At 46.1% G+C, this 24,456-nt stretch overlaps 1 protein-coding gene across 1 annotated transcript in view; it reads right to left on the bottom strand.

Moving 5' to 3' along the window:
* Positions 1-1,258: 1,258 nt before the first annotated feature.
* padi2 (peptidyl arginine deiminase, type II) overlaps positions 1,259-24,456 on the bottom strand; it is a 44,199-nt gene continuing 21,001 nt past the window's right edge. The window contains exons 10-17 of the mRNA XM_070860936.1: positions 20,590-20,701; positions 18,490-18,597; positions 9,543-9,688; positions 7,451-7,598; positions 6,329-6,422; positions 4,597-4,673; positions 3,381-3,512; positions 1,259-2,576 (exon numbers count right to left, since the gene is read on the bottom strand). Of these exons, the coding sequence (XP_070717037.1) occupies positions 2,343-2,576; positions 3,381-3,512; positions 4,597-4,673; positions 6,329-6,422; positions 7,451-7,598; positions 9,543-9,688; positions 18,490-18,597; positions 20,590-20,701 (1,051 nt within the window). The 3' untranslated portion in view covers positions 1,259-2,342. The remainder of the gene's footprint in view (positions 2,577-3,380; positions 3,513-4,596; positions 4,674-6,328; positions 6,423-7,450; positions 7,599-9,542; positions 9,689-18,489; positions 18,598-20,589; positions 20,702-24,456) is intronic.

Below are 24,456 nucleotides of genomic sequence, written 5' to 3' on the forward strand. Positions count from 1 at the left end.
GAGATGGGGAGAAAGATTGGGCCTGATAAAAGTAACATTGACTGGTGAGCCTGACCATATCTTGTGTAATGCATGGGGTTTCTGACGATGGTTTCAGCGTGACTACTAGTTACAGGTAGGATATCAAGGCATTACACTTATTACTACCAGTTACATATCTATCAGTGAGATATTGTATTACTGTTGGTTATGAGGGGAAACTGATTGTAACCACTATTATTATTAGTTACCAGTGCAATTTTAGTGAGTTACCAGGAGTTACTGGTGGAATCAAAGATCCTCCCACCACTGGCTTCCCCTCTGCGAATTGCTCCCCCACCTTTGAATACCCGTCTTCTCTGCCCTCATGTGATTAAATACCACGTGATCAAGCATCACATTGTCAGATTTCATGTGGTCAGAATGTCACCAGATCAACTGTCAGAGAGTGCCTCCAACCAGTGTTGGCAACCCTTGCACAAAGTCCTGAATCATTTACCAACAACAGGGAGGCAAATTCTTTTGGAAAATCTAAGTAACTGAGCATAGATGTTAAGTTCCGATTGTGGGACCCGAGGTGTTTGAATGGCACAGGTTACACGTCACTGTGTGGGCATTGATAAACGGCATTCTTTTGTAAGCAGGTTGCATTTTATTAAGAATTGCATTTATGTAATGCCTTTAATGACCACCAGACGTCTGAAAGCGCTTTCCAGTCAATGAAATACTTTTGGAGTGTAGTCACTGTTGTAATGTGGGAAACGCAGCAGCCAATTTGCACACAGCAAATGGCAATGTGATAATGACCGGCTAAACTGTTTTTGTTATGTTGATTGAGGGATACATATTGGATAGGACACTGGGGATAACTCCCCTGCTCTTCAAAATAGTACCATGGGATCTTTTACATCTACCTGAGAGAGCAGACGAGGTCTCAGTTTAATATCTCATTCAAAAGACAGCACCTTCGACGATGCAGCGCTCCCTCAGCACTGCACTGGAGTATCAGCCTAGATTTATGTGCTCAAGTCCCTGGAGTGGGACAACCTTCTGACTCAGAGGCGAGTGTGCCACCCCCTGAGCCACAGCTGACACAAGCTCATATTAGAATGGCATGAAGTGTACAATGCTGTACTATTCACTAGTTGTTTCAGGCAGACAGATAAACTCTTGACCCTGCTAAAACATACATGGTTAATGCTTTCACTACTTCCCAAGTAAAACAAAGTAAGTTGTTTTTCTTCACTTTGTAACTTTATTTGTAAAATATTGCGGCCACCAGAATGTATGCACCATAAATGCATTGCCCTTATTGCCTTTGCACAATTTTGCCTCAGCTAAAACTTCAGATGAGATCATACACTATACAATTATTTAAACTGTAGAGTAGAACCAAAGATAGGTGCTTCATTGGGTCGGAACACAAATATCGCATTCACTCACAACCTTTATTCTCATTCAGCTGTCCAGATTCAACAAATATTTGATTTTCACAAAGAACAAATACTTTATTATAGATATAGCAACCTGAATCATTTGAACTTAACATCACTTTAATAATACAGTATAACATTGTATGCATAAAAGTACTAGCAAGTTCATAATGACCTTTGATTTGCGGGACCAGCAAGTATCGTTCTTTTGCGAATGAATAAAAGTTCCAATAGTTTTCTTCTACATTTGCAGTGTGAGACCATTTATTTTCAGCCTGCGTTTATCAAGTTTTAGTACAGGTTGGCTTCTCAGTGATGTGCAAACTCACCCTTACTAAAGAGCTATTGATTACTAAATGCACCTATATGGGGGAGAAGGGGTACAAAACGTATTTTCTGTGCTATAAACAAGATGATTTCTTTACAGAGTGGAAACTCAGGAATTGCTTAAGTAGCGGAACAAATCCTCGCAAGAATGGGTGGGTTGGAGACTTGAGCAGGTTGTGGAATACTTGCCTTTGGCATAGTGTTGCTGTACAGTTACCGAGCAAGGCCTAAAGGAAGCTTTGTTAAAAAAAAATTAAAAAGCACACATGACTTTTAAAATCAAGGAAAGGGCCCACAGCCTAAAATCATTTCCCTAATAAGAACATGCAGCACTATTCTGATCTGCAAATACTCCTATTCACTAGTGCCAGTGATGTAGTTCAAAGGACACAGTACAAGCAAAATGGATTGTTGATTATGATTGTATTTTTAGAACACACAAAAGGCAATACCTCATCACCTGTCCATTGTGGCAGGCTCAGAAATGTAATATATAACTGCTGTAAAGATTGCAATTACTCTGAAGAAAGCAGAAATTACAAGTAACTCAAGTCTGCACAAAATAAAATAAAAACTAAAAAAATGCTTTGTTGCTTGTGGTAATTACATCTCCATGTTCCACCACTTCAAAGCAAATGACTGGCGACGAACATTGGAGCCGCAGTGAACTTCACCCAACTTCAGGTGATAGGCAGTAAAGTCATCGATGAAGTAACAATCCAGGCCGAGTGGTTCTAGCGCTGAGCGCACCGCAGTTTCCAGTGGACATTTACCATTTATCAGAGGTCCGAACGGCTTTGGAATACCCAGGTATTTGCCGAGGACGATCATGTTCACCTAAAGGGACAAAAAGTACTATTACTCTTGTTTTATGGCACATTTACGGTGCAGTGCAGTAGAGGTGGTTGTGCTGCGGATCCCAAGTGCCATGGAATCCAGTCAATTTGGCACCGAACCACGTAAATGGAAATTAGCACAGGTCGAGATATGTTTTAAGGAGCATCTTGAAGGAGGAAAGTGAGGTAGAGAGGCAAAGAGGTTTAGGCAGGCTGTTCCTATAATATAAACACAGCAACAAAAGTTACCTTTGTCCTTCCACAGCCACAAAGCTGCGTGCTGTCTATCAGGTTTTCAGCAGTGAGGGCGTGAGAGTGCAGGAGCAAAGGCAAGATCAAAGAAAAGTGTTTTGAAGAGGCTTTGGAAAGCAGAAAGAGAGGTGGCAACAAACAGAGCTAGGCAGGAAGCTCCAGACAGCAGGAGTGTAGTGACTGAATGAGAAGCCAGCAATTGTGGAGTGGAGGACAAGGAGAAGCCCAGTGTTGGAGGAGTGGTGGATGTGTGTGTGGCGTGAAACAGGATGAGATCAATAAGGTATGATGGGGCAAGGCACAGGGAGCCAGTGACACTTGGAGAGGATGCAGATGAATGGAGTGTGGGTCAAAGTGCATTTGAGGACACAGGCTGAACACTTTCCAATGTGTTGCAGCTTGTAGAGGCTGAAATAGGGAGGTTGGCTGGGAGAGCATTGGAAGCATCGCACCATGAGGTGATAAAAGAATAGACTGGGGTTTCAGCAGTGGAGGGGGTTAGGTAAGGAGATGAGCTCCATTCTCTTTTCAACCTCCTCCACCTTTTACTCACCATGTCTGGAAACCACGACTTTGCTTTTCCATACTGCTGATCCAATGTAAACAATGCAGGAATATCAAGAATATCTTCCTCATCCAATCCCAATTCTTTCTTTAGAACATCTCGGTTCCAGTCAACGCATCGCTGAGAAAAAGATCAGAAAGAATAAAGGAAGCGAAAGAAAGAAAATGAACAAAAATGATACAGAATTTCATACAAAGTATGATTAAACTTAACCTGATTATCCCACTGCGATGGTGGCGGGTAGCATACTGCGGGATGCAGTCGAGGACACTCGTGTCAAAGGCAGTGTCTCGATTAAGGAGATCTTTAAAGTGCTCCTTCCAGCAGGTCCTGACTGCCTCAGTGTCCTTGATGAGTGTCTCCCTGTTCTTGGCCAGCAGTGGGGTGGGGCCTTGGGTGATTGGGCCGTAGGTGGACTTGACTGCAGTGACATCGACGATGAGGTTCAACGCATCCAGTACGCCAGTTCAGCCTTCAGCCGCTTGAGGATGAGAGTGTTCAAAATCAGGCCCTCAAATCTGGCACCAAGCTTATGGTCTACAGGGCTGTAGTGATACCCGCCCTCCTGTATGGCTCAGAGACATGGACCATATACAGTAGACACCTCAAATCACTGGAGAAATACCACCAATGATGTCTCCGCAAGATCCTGCAAATTCCCTGGGAGGACAGACGCACTAACGTCAGTGTTCTCGATCAGGCCAACATTCCCGGTATCGAAACACTGACCACACTCGACCAGTTCCGTTGGGTGGGCCACATTGTTCACATGCCCGACACGAGACTCCCCAAGCAAGCATTCTATTTGGAACTCCTACACGGCAAGCGAGCTCCAGGTGGACAGAGGAAACGTTTCAAGGACATCCTCAAAGCCTCCTTGATAAAATGCAACATCCCCATCGACACCTGGGAGTTCCTGGCCAAAGACCATCCTAAGTGGAGGAAGAGCATCCGAGAGGGCGCTGAGCACCTCGAGTCTTGTCGCCGAGAGCAAGCTGAAAAAAATGCAGGCAGCGGAAGGAGCGTGCGGCAAACCAGACTCCCCACCAACCCTTTCCTCTAACGACTGTCTGTCCCACCTGCGACAGAGACTGTAATTCCCGGACTGGACTGTACATCACCTGAGAACTCACTTTTAGAGTGGAAGCAAGTTTTCCTCTATTTCGAGGGACTACCTATGATGATGAATATCCCACTGACTCACCTGCACATAAGCATTATAGTCGAGCAGGCTTTGATTGCGAAGGAGTTCATTAATTTTGGATAATTGCGTCTGTTGACCTGATTGAAGAATACAAAGCAACATTACTGTCCTTATTCAATTGCTCATTGAACATCTCCTCAATAACCACAGTGAGGCTGATCAGACATACAGTTCCACCCATTGGTACTCTGCCCCCTGCATTCTTCTAACCTTTGCCAGTCCCTCTTATGGGCATCTGTACACTTTTAAAGAATATGTTTATTCTTTATTCTGTTATTCCCACTAACCCCTGCATTATTCTAAAGCAAAATACTGCAGATGCTGGAATCTGAAATGAAAACCGATAATGTTGGAAATCTCAGTGGGTCAGGCAACATCTGCGGAGAGAAAACAGAGTTAACGTTTCAGGTCTATGACCCTTTGTCAGAAGTGAGTCGAAGACCCTTCTGTTCTAATGAAGGGCCATCGACCTGAAACGTTAACTCTATTTTTCTCTCCACAGATGCTGCCTGACCCGCTGCGATTCGCTGCATTATTCTCCCTGGGTTCTGTACATTAAAGTCACAGTTAAAGTGGAAAACAACTCTAGGGGTATTTACTAATACCTAGGGGGCGAAATAGCCCTGCCTCCCGATTAGGGGCGGTAACCAGCTGGGGCCGGGGCATTCTGCACCCGGCGTGGAAGTCCTACCAACCTCCCCCCCCACACAGAATTGGGTTTACCGCCCCACAAAGGAAGTAGAGCCCAATCTCACACGCTCCACTTCCTTTAGGGGCGGTTCCCAGGGGGATTCTGGGGGGAAGTGAAGCGCTACATGCAGCAGCTGATGCGCTTCAACACCCCTCCCCTTCGCTTAAAGGGGAGAGCCGCTGTGTACTCTGCAAGGCCTCTGAGGTCCTCCACTAGGCTATGAGGGCAGCGTGGGACTGAGCCTACAGCTCAGCACACAAAACGGAGTGCCGGCCTGCACGATGGCGGCCCGGACCACACTAGGGTCATCATACTGGTGCCTACCCGAGAGTCGGCAAACCAGAAAAGATGGTGGGTGAGGCCCACGTGGTGGTAAGGTGTTAGTGCAGGGCGGTGAGGGGTTGCGACGCACCGTGATGATGGTAGGACAGCACCTCCGCAGACTCCCGGGAGCCGGTAGTGCCACCCCCCTCCCACCCTCATCCCCCCAGCCAGGCGAAGACTCTTCTACCTCATTAGCACTCTAATGGGCCTTTTAAGAAAGTGGCAATTTCACCCCCTGATCTTTGAAAAACTCTCTAGCACCTCTTTCCCACTCAGACAGATAATTGCAATCTCACCTTTAGTCTCCAACCTTCTCCCGATTTTATTGATAGTTCTATGGTCAGTCCTTTCTTGTTCCTTCCAAGCTTCAAACATTCTACATGCTCTTCATTCTCCCTGCATCCTTACTGCATCTTCTTTCCTTAAAACGGCAGCTCTCCACCTCTCCTAGTCCCAGTTAATTAGGTGTTACCTAATGCCTTTTGCCAAGAGTGGATGATCATGTACAGAAATAGCCACTATGGCACACGTAGTCAACCACAAAGGAAATGAGTGTTCATTTTCCTAGCACTGCACCGGAAGAGAACATACATCTTTGTATGGTAGATATTCTGCCACTTTAAGCTGTGCAAATGGCGTCAGCTCTACGCGAGGAAAGCATTAAGTTTGATGCATGCACCACTGCCTACTACGGACCACATCTGCTCAGAAACTCACCTTCAAACATTTGGGCTTCCCCATGACCTTCGTGCTGGAGCTTCTTGAACAACTTGCAGCAGGTATCAGGACTGATCAGAACAAGCCGAAAACCCTACAGGAACAGGGAAGAAGTCGGAATCAGAATCAATTATTCCATTAGTAAGATAAGAAAGAAGTTGCATTTATATAGCGCCTTTCATGACTTCTGGTCATCCCAAAGTGCATTACACCCAATGAAGTGTAGTCACTGTTGTAATGTAAGGGAATGTAGCAGCCAATTTGCGCATAGCAAGCTCCCACAAACAGCTACGTCATAATGACCAGATAATCTGTTTTAGTGATGCTGGTTGAGGGCTAAATTTTGGCCAGGCCTTCGGAGAGAACTCCTCTGCTCCCAATCAAATAGTGCCATGGGATCTATTATGTCCATCTGAGAGGGCAGATGAGGCTTTGGTTTAACATCTCATCTGAAAGACAGCATCTTCAACAGAATTCCTCAAGGGCTCCGCTAGTATCCAGCTGGAGATCAGTAGAACCTTGTGGAAAGCAGCGGAAACGTGGATGTGCCGATAATTTTTGTAGGGCCCAGTAAGGGGCAGTACCTCCATCCGCCCCTTATTTGAGCATCTACATTAGAGTGGGGAGAACCCAAGAGCAGGGATTCCAACACTGGGAGTTCCCGGCCTCTCGGCCTCCAGGGACCTGGTGTTAAACTCAAGGCCATCCTGCTAAGTCAGGAGAGGTATATCAGTCTCCAATTGAGGTGCTAGTGGGCCCCACTGATGGGTGGAGTGATGGTCCAGGCCAGGATCAGAGCCTGGGCAGCCAAAGGTGAAGGGAACATTTGTTTTTAAATTAGGAGTGGCTCCCTTACAAAGATGCTGCAATGCGCTCCCTCATTTTGTTTCCAAAAGGGATGCCAGAGGAGTGTGTGTGGGGGGGAGAGGGGCACCACACTCCACCCCAGCTAGCCATTTGCATCGCACTATGTCAACTTTTCTGGTGGGGTACCCCAAATGCTTCACTCAAGTGCCAAAGTACCACTTTTCATATCTCCTCCCCAACCCTACAAAGTTAGGTGGCGGCAGTCACATCTTGGATCATGCACAGCGCATTTTTGGGCCCAATATTTTGGATTACCTTTCTGTCAGGGGCCGGAACGAAGGTCATGAACTCATCCACGTGACCCACTAACAACCAGTCAGAGAAGAGCTCAACAGGAGACTGGACTTGCTGAGCATACAGGAAATCCCGAATTGCTTTTGACATGTTCCTCCCCTCAGAAGTGCTGCAGTAATTTAAAAAATACATATTTACACTCATTAACAATTTCCAAAATCTTCTAGTAAACTGACACTAGCCCCAGATGGTGCTGATTGAGCTCACTCGGTTAGATTGGGACCTGAAATTCCTGGGCCTGGTGGAGGGGCACATTGCCAGTACAGACAGAGCGGGTTGGCAAGGGGGCAGAATTTGGTGCGGGATATAATTCCACAGGATCCGAGTTCCTTTTGTTCTTGTCAAATTCTGCTGGATATGGGGCTAGGCATTTCTTGCATCTATCCCCTCAATGCGGACTTCATCAGATGAGACGGGATGGGTGAGGTGACGTGATCCGTTAACATTCCCGCCAGTTCCCCCTCTGGTGTCTCCAATACTAAGTACACCTACATGATGCCAGGACTTGCATGCCCGGGCCAGATCCTGGCAGAGGTGGAGTCCATAAAACTATTAAATGCCAGTTTCATAATGGCAATTGATTGAGCAATTGTCACTATAAAGAAGCAATTTTAAGTGATTTAATTTAAATAAAAATCTTGTTGGAGAACGTTGATGAGAAAGCTGGGCCAGCAATGTGTTGGTGTGGTGCTGCAGTGAGATTCCTGTCTCCTATGTACAGGTGTCCACCCCAGTTTGAAAATGACCCTGACCCAGAGATTTGGATCTGGCACAGGTCCAGGGGCATGGAAGATTGGGAGCCAAAGTCACTTCTGATGGCTCATTGCAACAACTCTCCACAGATAGCATATACAATCCCACACTGAAAGAAGGAACCCTGCACCTAAAGCACCAAGACCAAAGTAATAAGCAATCAATAAAAAATAGAAGTCCTACCTTTATGTGAAGGGAAGGTGTCTCTGTCAGTGTCTCTCTCTCTCTGTCTCTGACAGTGAGGGGTGGGGGGGTGGTGTGTGTGTGTGTGTGGGGGGGCTGTGTGTGTGGGGGTGTGGGTGGGGGTGTGTGTGTGGAGGTGTGGGAGGGTGTGTGTGTGTGTGGGGGGTGGTGTGTATTTGTGGGGGGTGGTGTGTATTTGTGGGGGGAGGCTGTGTGTGTGGGGGGGGGGGGTTGCTGTGTGTGTGGGAGGGTTGTGTGTGTGGGTGTGGGAGTGGGTGTGTGTGTGTGTGTGGAGGGGGGGGGGAGGCTGGAAGGAGGCACCCCTGCTCTCTCCTCCGGTCCTTCAATCATTTTGAGTGCCCCCCCAACCCACGCTCTTCCATCCCTGTTGCCACGCTCCCCTCCCTGGTAGCCACGCTCCCCCCCTCCCCACCCCGGTACCCACTGCCGGCACTGACAGGAAGGCTGATGCCTAGCCCCGCCCCCTTGCGGGCTGCGATCGGCTTGCTCCGCCTGCAGGGAGACTACGCTGCGCCACGCCACGGTCCGGGAGGACCGGAGAATTGCTGCAATTTATTCCGGCGCACCTTCGAGCCCAGCCAGGTCACGTAAGTCTCGGAGTGCGCCGTATTCAACAGATGCCGACACTTGGGCCCATCATTCTGTCTGTGCTTTGCCCAGCAGTTAGTTCAGGTTCTGGTTCCCTGGGACCACTTCTGTTCAGGAGACTGGGCACTCTGAAATCCAGGTGGGCACATGCTCACTCTATGTTTCCTTGGATTTTTACATTCCACATCCTGAAGGACCCTGAACCATGGAAAGGGCTTGATGCTGAGGATACTTCAAGGAGGTCAGCGACATTTTAATTTCATGTCACTAGAAGTGGGGGAACTAAACTCTGAAACCCAGGGCAGCTCAACTCCTTTCTGCTTGGGAACTTCAGTAACCAAGGGTTTCCTGGGTCTCTGGCTTCGTTAAAAATCTGGGGAAAAGAAAGTTTGAAACTGGAGCAATCAAGTTCATGGGGAATCACATATAGGACCTTTAAAATAAAAGAAAACAGGGTTGTTTTCAAATTACAAACTCTTAAACACTTCTTAATATAAAATAACATTACGTGGGAAAAGCACTTCCGATGATAATCCTTCCCATTGGATATTCTTTTTCGTTCACGGTCACTGGAGGGCTGACCTCCAGATTCCCAAAGGAGTCCAGGTCGTTGACCTCATCAGAAGTTCTGGTTACATGTCCAAAATCCGGGCCCTGGACAAATATACAATGATAGAAAATATAGGAGCCAAGTTGCCAAGTTTTAGAAAATTAGCTCACTCACGGCCAAGTTTTATATCCATCTAGCTTTGATATTTACAGACTGATAGTTGGTACGACTATTGCCTTCGGAACCACATGGCCCTTAGTCCCAGAGCAGTCTGTCATTCAATCTATCTGTTTCAGCATGGTCTCATAGAAACATAGAAACATAGAAAATAGGTGCAGGAGTAGGCCATTCGGCCCTTCGAGCCTGTACCGCCATTCAATAAGATCATGGCTGATCATTCCCTCAGTATCCCTTTCCTGCTTTCTCTCCATACCCCTTGATCCCCTTAGCCATAAGGGCCATATCTAACTCCCTCTTGAATATATCCAAATGAACTGGCATCAACAACTCTCTGTGGCAGGGAATTCCATAGGTTAACAACTCTCTGAGTGACGAAGTTTCTCCTCATCTCTGTCCTAAATAGCCTACCGCTTATCCTAAGACTATGTCCCCTGGTCTGGACTTCCCCAACATCGGGAACATTCTTCTCGCATCTGACCTATCCAGTCCCGTCAGAATCTTATACGTTTCTATGAGATTCCCTCTCATCTTTCTAAACTCCAGTGAATAAAGGTCCAGTTGATCCAGTCTCTCCTCATATGACAGTCCAGCCACCCCTGGAATCAGTCTGGTGAACCTTTGCTGCACTCGCTCAAAAGCAAGAACATCCTTCCTCAGATTAGGAGACCAAAACTGAACACAATATTCCAGGTGAGGCCTCACTAAGGCCCTATACAAATGAAGTAAGACTTCTCTGCTCCTATACTCAAATCTCCTAGTTATGAAGGCCAACATACCATTTGCCTTCTTTACTGCCTGCTGTACCTGCATGCCCACTTTCAGTGACTGATGAACGATGACACCCAGGTCTCGTTGCACCTCCCCTTTTCCTAATCTGCCGCCATATTCTGCCTTCGTGTTTTTGCCCCCAAAATGGATAACCTCACATTTATCCACATTATTCTGCATCTGCCATGCATTTGCCCACTCACCTAACCTGTCCAAGTCACCCTGCAGCCTCTTAGTGTCCTCCTCACAGCTCACACAGCCACCGAGTTTAGTGTCATCCGCAAGCTTGGAGATATTACACTCAATTCCTTCATCTAAATCGTTAATAAATATTGTAAAGAGCTAGGGTCCCAGCACTGAGCCCTGCGGCACTCCACTAGTCACTGCCTGCCATTCTGAAAAGGACCCGCTTATTTCTGCTTCCTGTCTGCCAACCAGTTCTCTATCCACGTCAGTACATTACCCCCAATACTATGCGCTTTGATTTTGCACACCAATCTCTTGTGCGGGACCTTGTCAAAAGCCTTTTGAAAGTCCAAATACACCAACATCCAATGGTTCTCCCTTGTCCTCTCTGCAGGTTACATCCTCAAAAAATTGCAGAAGATTTGTCAAGCATGATTTCCCTTTCATAAATCCATGCTGATTTGGTCCGATCCTGTCACTGCTTTCCAAATGCGCTGCTATTTCATCCTTAATGATTGATTCCAACATTTTCCCCACTACTGATGTCAGGCTAACCGGTCTATAATTACCCGTTTTCTCTCTCCCTCCTTTTTTAAAAAGTGATGTTACATTAGCTACCCTCCAGTCCATAGGGACTGATCCAGAGTCGATAGACAGTTGGAAAATGATCACCAATGCATCCACTATTTCTAGGGCCACTTCCTTAAGTACTCTGGCATGCAGACTATCAGGCCCCAGGGATTTATCGGCCTTCAATCCCATCAATTTCCCTAACACAATTTCCCGCCTAATAAGGATATCCTTCAGTTCCTCCTTCTCACTAAACCCACTATCCCCCAGTACATTCGGAAGGTTATTTGTGTCTTCCTTCGTGAAGACAGAACTGAAGTATTGGTTCAATTGGTCTGCCATTTCTTTGTTCCCCATTATAAATTCGCCTGAATCTGACTGTAAGGGACCTATGTTTATCTTCACTAATCTTTTTCTCTTCACATATTTATAGAAGCTTTTGCAGTCCGTTTTTATGTTCCTGCAAGCTTCCTCTCATACTCTATTTTCCCTCTCTTAATTAAACCCTCAGTCCTCCTCTGTTGAATTCTAAATTTCTCCCAGTCCTCAGGTTTGTTGCTTTTTCTAGCCAATTTATATGCCTCTTCCTTGGCTTTAACACTATCCTTAATTTCTCTTGTTAGCCATGGTTGAGCCACCTTCCCTGTTTTATTTTTACTCTAGACAGGGATGTAAAATTGCTGAAGTTTATCCATGTGATCTTTAAATGTTTGCCATTGCTTATCCACTGTCAACCCTTTAAGTATCCTTTGCTAGTCTATTCTAGCCAATTCACGCCTCATACCGTCGAAGTTACCTTTCCTTAAGTTCAGGACCCTAGTTTCCAAATTAACTGTGTTACTCTCCATCATAATAAAGAATTCTACCATATTATGGTCACTCTTTCCCAAGGGGCCTCGCACAACAAGATTGCTAATTAGTCCCTTCTCATTATACATCACCCAGTCTAGGATGGCCAGCTCTCTAGTTGGTTCCTCGACATATTGGTCTAGAAAGCCATCCCTAATACACTCCAGGAAATCCTCTTCCACCGCATTGCTACCAGTTTGGTTTGCCCAATCAATATGTAGATTAAAGTCGCCCATGATAACTGCTGTACCTTTATTGCACACATCCTTTATTTCTTGTTTGGAGAATGTTGTCCCCAATCTCAGGAGTAATTCTACTATATTCATAAGCCCTGAAATTCCTGAGTCTGGGAGATACTTCTGGGCATATGCTAGGCAGGGGGAGGGGGCCAGAATGTGGGGCACAGCCTTGTGGCACCTTTCTCCCCATGATGAGAAATTCTGAGGGGGATGTGGGCACTTCTTGCTATCAGAAGCGGTGGACTCACAGAATTGTCATCACACGCCTTACCCCAGGGAAAGCACATCCCTGTAATGAGGGATATAAACATGGAAGTGAGGCCACAATGACAGTTTCCCTCCCTAACCTAAATGGATCACTCTATCCATTTGACAAATAACCAAATTGAAAATCTATACTTTTCTAGACCTTATGACCATCTCCGCCCAGAATGGCCTGAACTCCCAAAGGAGCAGCATGATGCTGCTCTGAAATTCCACACCCAGCAGGATGGATACCCAAAGAATGCTATAAATGGCTAAGATGCCTACCCCCTTTATGTAAATGACCCTGTCTCTGGGGTTTGGGATGGGGTCATGTTCGAGACTTACTGGTACTCCCATCTTACTGCACTCCAAGCTTGGGTTGCTTCAAAATTCTTCAGCACACCTGAGGGCACACCTTGAATAATGTGTACAATTTTGGTCTCCTAATCTGAGGAAGGACATTCTTGCTATTGAGGGAGTGCAGCGAAGGTTCACCAGACTGATTCCCGGGATGGCAGGACTGACATATGAAGAAAGACTGGATCGACTAGGCTTATATTCACTGTAATTTAGAAGAATGAGAGGGGATCTCATAGAAACATGTAAAATTCTGATGGGATTGGACAGGTTAGATGCAGGAAGAATGTTCCCGATGTTGGGGAAGTCCAGACCAGGGGTCACAGTCTAAGGATAAGGGGTAAGCCATTTAGGACAGAGATGAGGAGAAACTTCTTCATTCAGAGAATTGTGAACCTGTGGAATTCTCTACCACAGAAAGTTGTTGAGGCCAGTTCATTAGATATATTCAAAAGGGAGTTAGATGTGGCCCTTACGGCTAAAGGGATCAAGGGGTATGGAGAGAAAGCAGGAATGGGGTACTGAAGTTGCATAATCAGCCATGATCATATTTGTTATATACGTGGACTTGTATTTACTCTGTACAGCCACCAGAGGGCTCATTCCCCGGAGTCCCAAGGGATCCCATAATCCTTTGGGAGCACAGGTATTTAAGAAGGCTTCACAGGTTGGAAAGGCACTCTGGAGACCTGCAATAAAAGACTAAGTTCACACTTTACTTTGAGCTCACAGTGTTCAGTCTGAATCTTTCTCCATACACAACAACTGGTGACAAGATACAGATAGTGAACCCAAAGATGCAGAGAACAGTGGGCATCCTGGAGAAATTTTCAGAGGGAGATGTTTGGGAAACTTTTGTGGAGCGACTCGACCAATACTTCGTGGCCAAGAGAGCGCTGCCAAAGTAGAGCGATCCTCCTCACCATCTGTGGGGCACTAACGTATGGCCTCATGAAAAATTTGCTCACTCCAGCGAAACCCATGGAGAAATCGTACAACGATTTGTGCACACTGGTCCGAGAGCATTTGAACCCGAAAGAAAGCGTTCTGATGGCGAGGTACCGGTTCTACACCTACAACATGTCTGAAGGCCAGGAAGTGGCGAGTTATGTCGCCGAGCTAAGATGCCTTGCAGGACATTGCGAATTTGAAGGACATTTGGAGCACATGCTCACAGACTTTTTCTTACTTGGCATTGGCCAGGAAACCATATTTCACAAGCTTTTGACTGTAGAGACCCCAACCTTGAGTAAGGCCATAGCGATAGCCCAGGCATTCATTGCCACCAGTGACAATACTAAGCAAATCTCTCAGCACACAAGTGCTGCTATAAGTACTGTGAACAAAGTGATATTGTTTTCGAATCGTAACGTACAGGGCAGGTCATACATACCTGCAGCTACATGTCCGCAGATGTCTCAGAGTCCACCATCAAGGGTGATGAATGCAAGGCCATTAACACCTTGCTGGCGCTGCGGGGGTGATCATCATTTCCATTCATGCCAATTCAAAGGATATGTTTGCAAGGGCTGTGGAACAATAGGACACCTCCAACGAGTGTGCAGGCCAGTTGTTAAGCCTGTTAAACCTGCAAACCACCACGTTGCAGAGGAGGACAGATCCACGGAGGATCACTATGAACCAGAGGCTCAGATAGAGGAGGCAGAGGTATATGGGGTGCACACATTCACCACGAATTGTCCCCCAACAATGCTGAATGTTGAACTAAATGGACTCCCGGACATGGACACGGGCGCGAGCCAGTCCATCATGGGCAAAAAGACTTTCGAAAGGTTGTGGTGCAACAAGGCCTCAAGGCCAGTCTTAACTCCAGTTCGCACAAGACTAAGAACTTACACTAAAGAACCGATTCCTGTAATTGGCTGTGCTACTGTAAAGGTCTCCTACGATGGAGCGGTGCACAAGCTACCACTCTGGGTGGTACCAGGAGATGGTCCCACGTTGCTCGTCAGGAGCTGGCTGGGAAAGACACGCTGGAACTGGAACGACGTCTGAGTGCTATCGCCCGCTGACGACACTTCGTGTGCCCAGGTCTTAAACAAATTTCCTTCACTGTTCGAAACAGGCATCGGGAAATTCCAAGGAGCAAAAGTGCAGATCCACCTAATTCCAGGGGCACGACCCATCCATCACAAGGCGAGAGCAGTACCGTACATTGTGAGAGAAAGGGTAGTGATCAAGCTAGACCGGAGGGCATAATTTCACTGATCGAGTTCAGCGAGTGGGCCAGTTCTATTGTCCCATTCCTCAAGGGAGACGGCACTGTCAGGATCTGTGGCGATTACAAAGTAACTATCAATCGTTTCTCCCTGCAGGACCAATACCCACTACCAAAAGCCGACGACCTCTTTGCAAAGCTGGCGGGAGGAAAGATGTTCACAAAGCTGGATCTGACTTCAGCCTACATGACGCAGGAACTGGAGGAATCATCGAAGGCCCTCACTTGCATCAACACGCACAAGGGTCTTTTTGTTTATAACAGATGGCCATTTCGAATCCGATCAGTGGCGGCGATATTCCAGAAAAACATGGAAAGTTTACTGAAGTCGGTTCCGCACACCATGGTCTTCCAGGACGACATCTTGGTCACAGGTCGGAACACAGTCGAGCACCTGCAGAACCTGGAGGAGGTTCTTAGTCGAATCAACCATGTGGGGCTCAGGTTAATATGCTCGAAGTGCGTTTTCCTGGTGCCTGAAGTGGACTTCCTGGGAAGGAGGATTGCGACGGGTAGCATCCGCCCACCAACGCGAAGACGGAGGCAATCGAGAATGCACTGAGGCCACAGAACGTGATGGAGCTGCGGCATTTGTGGGACTTTTGAACTATTTTGGTAACTTCTTACCGGTTATCAGCACGCTGCTAGAACCACTACATGTCTTACTACAAAAAGGGGGCGAATGGGTTTGGGGCAAAAGCCAAGAAAATGCCTTTGTAAAAGCGAGAAAATTGTTATGCTCAAACAAATTGCTTGGGTTGTATGATCCTTGTAAGCGTTTGGTACTAGCATGTGATGCGTCGTCATATGGCGTCAGGTATGTATTGCAACAAGCTAATGATTTCGGGAATGTGTAACCGGTTGCTTATGCATCTAGGAATCTGTCTAAGGCCGAGAGAGCCTACAGCATGATTGAAAAAGAAGCCTTAGCGTGTGTCTATAGGGTAAAGAAAATGCATCAATACCTGTTTGGGCTAAAATTCGAATTGGAAACTGACCATTAGCCACTTATATCCCTGTTTTCCGAGAGTAAAAGGATAAATACCAACGCATCGGCCTGCATCCAGAGATGGGCGCTCACGTTGTCCGCATACAACTACGCCATCCGCCACAGACCAGGCACAGAAAACTGCGCCGATGCTCTCAGTAGACTGCCATTGCCCACCACGGGGGTGGAAATGGTGCAGCCCGCAGATCTAGCCATGGTTATGGAACCATTTGAGAGTGAGCAATCACCCGTCACTGCCCGGCAGATCAAAACCTGGACAAGCCAGGACCCCTTATTATGTCTAGTCAAAAGCTGTGTGTTTCACGGGAGCTGGCCCAGTGTCCCAGTGGAAATGCAGGAAGAGATAAAGCTGTTGCAGCGTCGCAAAAATGAAATGTCTATGCAGGCACACTGCCTTCTGTGGGGCAATCGAGTAGTGGTCCCCAAGAAGGGCAGAGACACCTTCATCAATGACCTCCACAATACCCACCCAGGCATCGTAATGATGAAAGTGATAGCCAGATCCCACGTGTGGTGGCCCGGTATCGATACGGACTTAGAATCCTGCGTTCACAGATGTAATTCATGCTCGCAGTTAAGCAATGTACCCAGGGAGGCGCCGCTAAGTTTATGGTCTTGACCCTCCAAACCGTGATCTAGGGTACACGTAGACTATGCAGGCCCGGTCTTGGGTAAAATGTTCCTTGTGGTTGTAGACGCATACTCCAAGTGGACTGAATGTGAGATAATGTCGGCTAGCATGTCCGCTGCCACCACTGAAAGCCTGTGGGCCATGTTTGCCACACACAGCTTACCCGATGTCCTGATGAGCGACAACGGACCATGTTTTACCAGTGCTGAGTTCAAAGAATTATGACCTGTAACGGGATCAAACATGTCACATCTGCCCTGTTTAAACCAGCGTCCAATGGTCAGGCAGAGAGAGCAGTGCAAACCATCAAGCAAGGCTTGAAGAGGGTAACTGAAGGCTCACTGCAGACTCGTCTATCCCGAGTCCTGCTTAGCTACTGCACGAGACCCCACTCACTCACTGGGATCCCACCTGCTGAACTTCTCATGAAAAGAGCACTTAAGACAAGGCTCTCGTTAGTTCACTCTGATCTACATGAACAGGTAGAGGGCAGGCGGCTTCAACAAAGTGCATTCCATGATAGCGCAAATGTGTCACACGAGATTGAAGTCAATGATCCTGTATTTGTATTAAATTATGGACAAGGTCCCAAGTGGCTTCCCGGCACTGTCATGGCCAAAGAGGGGAGCAGAGTGTTTCGGGTCAAACTTTCAAATGGACTCATTCACCGGAAACACTTGGACCAAATCAAACTTAGATTCACGGACTACCCTGAGCAACCCACCTTGGACCCTACCTTTTTTGATCCCCCAACAAACACACCAGTGGAAACTGACACCACGGTTGATCACGAAGCAGAACGTATCATCCACAGCAGCCCTGCAGGGCCCAACACACCAGGCAGCCCAGCAAGGCCAGCTGCACAGCAGCCCAACGAGGGCACAACAAATGATTCAACAACACCAGCTTTCACACCGAGACAATCAACCAGGGCAAGAGAGTCCCAGATCGACTCACATTGTAAATAGTTACACTATTGACTTTGGGGGGGAATGTTGTTATATATGTGGATTGTATTTACTCTGTACAGCCACCAGAGGGCTCATTCCCGGAGTCCCAAGGGATCCCATAATCCCTTGGGAGGACAGGTATTTAAGAAAGCTTCACAAGTTGGAGAGGCACTCTGGAGACCTGCAATAAAAGACTAAGGTCATACTTTACTTTGAGCTCACAGTGTTCAGTTTGACTCTTTCTCCATACACAACAATATTGAATGGTGGTGCAGGCTCGCAGGGCCGAATGTCCTACTCCTGCACCTATTTTCTATGTTTCTATGTAATTGAAGTTAGAAATCTGATTCACCGATAATACTGTAACATTTCTGCTCTGAACGTTTTGCTTTTGTTCATCCCTATCTTCAATGATGTCATTCTAAATGCTGTTCTGTTCCTGGAATCTGCACTGTTGAAATCAAATCTCATTGCACGCTTTCCTATGCAAATCCATTCTTCCCCAGAACTACAAAACTGCAGAACCCTTCCTGTCTCCTACAGTGCGCTGACCATCATCTAACCACAACTTCCTGATTTACCCTGTCTCTTCTCCCACATTTTTCATCCTTGGTGATGCTCTTCAGTATGGGCCGTGACTTCCACCTTCGATTCTCAATAATAAAAACAATTCTATCTCACCAGGATTTTTTGGTAGGGAAAGTCCTTCAGTGAACCATCTCGAGGGGAATCCAACACAACAGGAAAGTACTTGTGAGGGGCCTCGATGTAACCAAATTCAATTTCATCCTGTAAGGAATAAATAAAGATTGAGATTTAAAAAAAATGCAGAGTGACAGAATGTGACAAGGCATGTAAGCAGAGGCAGGCAAACTCAAGGGATAGAACGCAAAGAAAAAAAAAAGTAGACAGAGTGAGGAATGGGTAAAAGGACAATTGTGATTGAGAAAGAAGCAGAGATTATAAAATCAACCAGTAATGGACAAAAAGATTTCACATTTTAGGAGAGTGAAGCTGCAACAGAATACTTGTCTCTATAATCTGTGTCATTGGTGGTATCTTGAAGAAATTGTTTTGTTTTCATGAATGATTTGATTTAGGTGGTAATAGCCAAAGGCCGTACTTGATGTACGAGTGTCCATTGTTGCATATATTAGCAGATGCTAGGAAGGGGAAGGTTGTCTTCAGTATTGTTCCCATAGTAACTGTGCACATGGCTGTCTGGCAATATGTGTTAGAGATTGACAAGACTGATTGGGGATTGAAAGTGACTCGTGGAAGTGAGGTTATTCCTTCTGCTGGCTCTTAGTTTTTTAGCGTTTCAGAGGAGCAATGACCTGTGTCTGACAAAGAGGGGGATAGTAGGGGTGCAGAATCTTAAAGAGTCTTAGGGGCTTCCAAAGACGCCACAATATATCATTCTCTATGAGGAAGTCTTGATGGAAGAAAAGTTCTTCCAGTTAGAACCTCAGTATATTAAATGTACTTCATGAATTTGAAGAACTGAGTGCACCTCGGGCAGAGCAGTTAGATTCCTTTTAACCGGCAACAGTTGAGTTGTCTAACTTTACTGTCGAGATGTCAATAATCTAATTACCTGCATGTGGTATAATAAGCTGTCTACCTAATTCACCCAATTTTAATGAATGAATTAGAAGCTGCTGAGGAAGATGCACTAGAAATCAAAAGTATTCAATTCAATAGTGTGGGACGACTATTCCATGATATATCAACAAGAAGTTTCCCTCCAAACAGGTTGGCAGGTTTGGGCTTCAGTAGATATTGAAGTTGAATCAACATGACTATTACATAAGGCAAGGTCCAGGTATTGATGGGTTCACCACTAAATGTGATTAAAACAATATGGACCCGGCTGAACCAACATTTGATTGATTTTGTTTGGAGAGATTGTGGCTCAGTGGATAGCACACTTGCCTCTGATTCAGAAGGTTGTAGGTTCATATCCCACTCCAGGGACTTGAGCATGAGAAAATTTAGGCTGACATTCCAGTGGAGTGCTGAGTGAGCGCTGCACTGTCGAGTGCCATCTTTCAGATGGGACGTTAAACTGAGGCTATTATGTCTGTAATGCACTTATGAATGACTCCACTAGGCAATGTGTTGTACTCAAACTGTAGTGACTTTGGTCCTTTATTCGTAACTCCAGGGTGAGGCAGCCGCATGGTGGCTCCCCTTTTATAAAGCCCCTGCCACCATGGCAGGAAACCCTGATCTCCACCAGTTGCACTCTCTAGTAGTGCCAGCATGTATATACACAGTGTAAACCTTATTGATAGTACATCAGGTAAACAAGTCTCCATCTTATGCAACTATACAGTGACTACACAGAGAGTCTATCTATAGTCTGCACATATAACATAGACCCCGTCTGCTCTCAAGTGGATGTAAAAGATCCCATGGCACTAATTTCAAATAGAGCAGGGGAGTTATCCCCGGTGTCTTGGTCAATATTTATGCCTCGATCAAGACAACAAAAAAAACAGGTTATCTGGTTATCACATTGCTGAATGTGGGAGCTTGCGGAGTGCAAATTGGCTGCTGCATTTCCCACATTACAACAGTGACAACACTTCAAAAAGTACTTAACTGGCTGTAAAGTGCTTTGAAATGTCCAGTGGTCGTGAAAGGTGCTATATAAATCCAAGTCTTTCTTGTATTGAACAATCTCTGAACCAAAAGGAATTAAATTACATCCAAGCTGCGCATACACACACCTTCACTTTTGCTGCAGACTGGAATTTTAGGAATGAGTTCGTCTACCTGTATCCAGCGATCTCCGCGATTCATATACTTGGAACAAATTGTTAGCTTGCAGTTGATCTTTGCCACCACAGCCTTGAATTCCTTCAGGAATTTTTCATTATCTGATACACTAAGTAAATGAAACAAGATTACATTTAAATGTGCAAGCATTGTTCTTCTTATTAATTGATAATCTTCCAACCCTGGTCCAATATCATTTATTTTTTAAAGATCTTTCTGGGTGAAATGTATGCTCCCCGGGATGAAGCCGGAAAATAGAACACTTTTGCTAACTCAGCCACCCAGTACTGACAAAGAATCAGTCCCACCAGCTCAAGTAGAACAAGACCAGAAGCATTTATATTACCCCAAGAATCTGCCTCAGCCACACCATCAAAAGAGCCCTCCTACTTCACCAGTGTGAGTGTTTCACTATCAACCTTCACCAACTGGTTTCCCTGAGTGAGATTGCCAAATTTGTGCTAAATTAAGGGCAATTGTGTAACGTAGGCCATACTATGAGAAACTGGGTTAACACAGCCCTTAGTCACTTCACTTGGACCCAAATTTCCATCCAAACAACCTGGGCTGGATTTGAGGGCAGGTCCCAGAAATGAAATGTCAGTGTCCTAACTCACAGCACCTCCCAGTCCTCCTTATGTCATGTTTTGCAAAGTCATCTGTCAATAATGGTGGCAGACAGCAGGGGTGAGAAAACATTGGCACTAATATAGCAAAACATGAGCTCCATATGGAACAACTCTTAAAAAGGTAACTATGCATATTCATCACTGGGACATTGTTTGAGGAACCTTTTTTTTATTAATTCACAGGATGTGGGCGTCGCTGGCAATGCCAGCATTTATTACCCATCCCTAATTGCCCTGGAGAAGGTGGTTGTAAGCCGTCTTCTTGAACTGCTGCAGTCAGTATGGTGACGGTAGTATACTTCTTTGTCGTGGTTTTGGTGCAACTGAGTGGCTTGCTGGGCCATTTCAGAGGGCAGCTAAGAGTTAACCATATTGCTGTGGGTCTGGAGTCACATATAGGCCAGACTGGATAAGAACAGCAGATTTCTTTCCCTAAAGGACATTAGTGAACAGATGGATTTTTATGACAATTCAGAAGTTTCATGGTCACCATTATTTATACTAGTTTTTTATTCCATATTTATTTAATTAATTGAATTTAAATTCCCCAGCTGCCATGATGGGATTTGAACTACATGTTTAAGTCTATGATATATGGAACGTCCTCCTCCATTTCAGATGCCTCCAAAAGTTCGTCACCTTCCTCTGCCTGCTCCACAACGACATGCGGGCCGTGAACCTTACCAACGGATCCATTACAGACCCAATCCACGTTCGGACTGGGGTCAAACAGGGCTGTGTCATCGCCCCAACCCTCTTCTCAATTTTCCTTGCTGCCATGCTCCACCTCACAGTCGACAAGCTTCCCGCTGGAGTGGAACTAAACTGCAGAACCAGTAGGAAGCTGTTCAACCTTCGCCGTCTCCAGGCCAGGTCCAAGACTACTCCAACCTCTGTCGTCGAGCTACAGTACACGGATGACCCCTGCGTCTGCGCACATACGGAGGCTGAACTCCAGAACATAGTCAATGTTCTGAGGCGTACGAAAGCATGGGCCTTATGCTAAATATCAGCAAGACAAAGGTCCACCACCAGCCTGTCCTTACCGCACAATACTGTCCCCCAGTCATCAAGATCCACGGCATGGCCCTGGACAACATGGACCACTTCCCATATCTCGGGAGCCTCCTATCAACAAGAGCAGGTATTGACGACGAGATCCAACACTGCCTCCAGTGCGCCAGTGCAGCCTTCGGCCGCCTGAGGAAAAGAGTGTTTGAAGACCAGGCCCTCAAATTGCCATCAAGCTCATGGTCTACAGGGCTGTAGTAATACCCGCCCCCCTGTATGGCTCAGAAAATAAGAACATAAGAATTAGGAGCAGGAGTAGGCCATCTAGCCCCTCGGCCTGCTCCACCACTCAACAAGATCATGGCTGATCTGGCCGTGGACTCAGCTCCACTTACCCACCCGCTCCCCATAACCCTTAATTCCCTTATTGGTTAAAAATCTATCTGTCTGTGATTTGAATACATTCAATGAGCTAGCCTCAACTGCTTCCCTGGGCAGAGAATTCCACAGATTCACAACCCTCTGGGAGAAGAAATTCCTTCTCAACTCGGTTTTAAATTGACTCCCCCGTATTTTGAGGCTATGCCCCCTAGTTCTAGTCTCCCCGACCAGTGGAAACAACCTCTCTGCCTCTATCTTGTCTATCCCTTTCATTATTTTAAATGTTTCTATAAGATCACTCCTCATCCTTCTGAACTCCAACGAGTAAAGACCCACTCTACTCAATCTATCATCATAAGGTAACCCCCTCATCTCCGGAATCAGCGTAGTGAATCGTCTCTGTATCCCCTCCAAAGCTAGTATATCCTTCCTTAAGTAAGGTGACCAAAACTGCATGCAGTACTCCAGGTGCGGTCTCACCAATACCCTGTACAGTTGCAGCAGGATCTCCCTGCTTTTGTACTCCATCCAGAGGGAGACAAAAGGGAGGCAGAGGCAGGAGACGGAGGGGAGATGGGGGGGGGGGGCGGAGAGGCCCGGGGTGGGGAACAGGAAGGGCCACTGTGCGGCAGAATTCTAAAAGGACAAAGGGTGTTAAAAAAACAAGCCTGAAGGCTTTGTGTCTTAATGCAAGGAGTATCCGCAATAAGGTGGATGAATTAACTGTGCAAATAGATGTTAACAAATATGATGTGATTGGGATTACGGAGATGTGGCTCCAGGATGATCAGGGCTGGGAACACAACATCCAGGGGTATTCAACATTCAGGAAGGATAGAATAAAAGGAAAAGGAGGTCGGGTAGCATTGCTGGTTAAAGAGGAGATTAATGCAATAGTTAGGAAAGACATTAGCTTGGATGATGTGGAATCTATATGGGTAGAGCTGCAGAACACTAAAGGGCAAAAAAACATTATTGGGAGTTGTGTACAGACCTCCAAACAGTAGTAGTGATGTTGGGGAGGGCATCAAACAGGAAATTAGGGGTGCATGCAATAAAGGTGCAGCAGTTATAATGGGTGACTTTAATATGCACATAGATTGGGCTAGCCAAACTGGAAGCAATACGGTGGAGGGGGATTTCGTGGAGTGCATAAGGGATGGGTTTCTAGACCAATATGTCGAGGAACCAACTAGGGGGGAGGCCATCTTAGACTGGGTGTTGTGTAATGAGAGAGGACTAATTAGCAATCTCATTGTGCGAGGCTCCTTGGGGAAGAGTGACCATAATATGGTGGAATTCTACATTAGGATGGAGAATGATACAGTTAATTCAGAGACCATGGTCCAGAACTTAAAGAAGGGTAACTTTGAAGGTATGAGGCGTGAATTGGCTAGGATAGATTGGCGAATGATACTTAAGGAGTTGACTGTGGATGGGCAATGGCAGACATTTAGAGACCGCATGGATGAATTACAACAATTGTACATTCCTGTCTGGCATAAAAATAAAAAAGGGAAGGTGGCTCAACCGTGGCTATCTAGGGAAATCAGGGATAGTATTAAAGCCAAGAAAGTGGCATACAAATTGGCCAGAAATAGCAGCGAACCTGGGGACTGGGAGAAATTTAGAACTCAGCAGAGGAGGACAAAGGATTTGATTAGGGCAGGGAAAATGGAGTACGAGAAGAAGCTTGCAGGGAACATTAAGGCGGATTGCAAAAGTTTCTATAGGTATGTAAAGAGAAAAAGGTTAGTAAAGACAAACGTAGGTCCCCTGCAGTCAGAATCAGGGGACGTCATAACGGGGAACAAAGAAATGGCAGACCAATTGAACAAGTACT

Source organism: Pristiophorus japonicus, chromosome 18 (assembly GCF_044704955.1).
Source record: "Pristiophorus japonicus isolate sPriJap1 chromosome 18, sPriJap1.hap1, whole genome shotgun sequence".
NCBI lineage: Eukaryota > Metazoa > Chordata > Chondrichthyes > Pristiophoridae > Pristiophorus > Pristiophorus japonicus.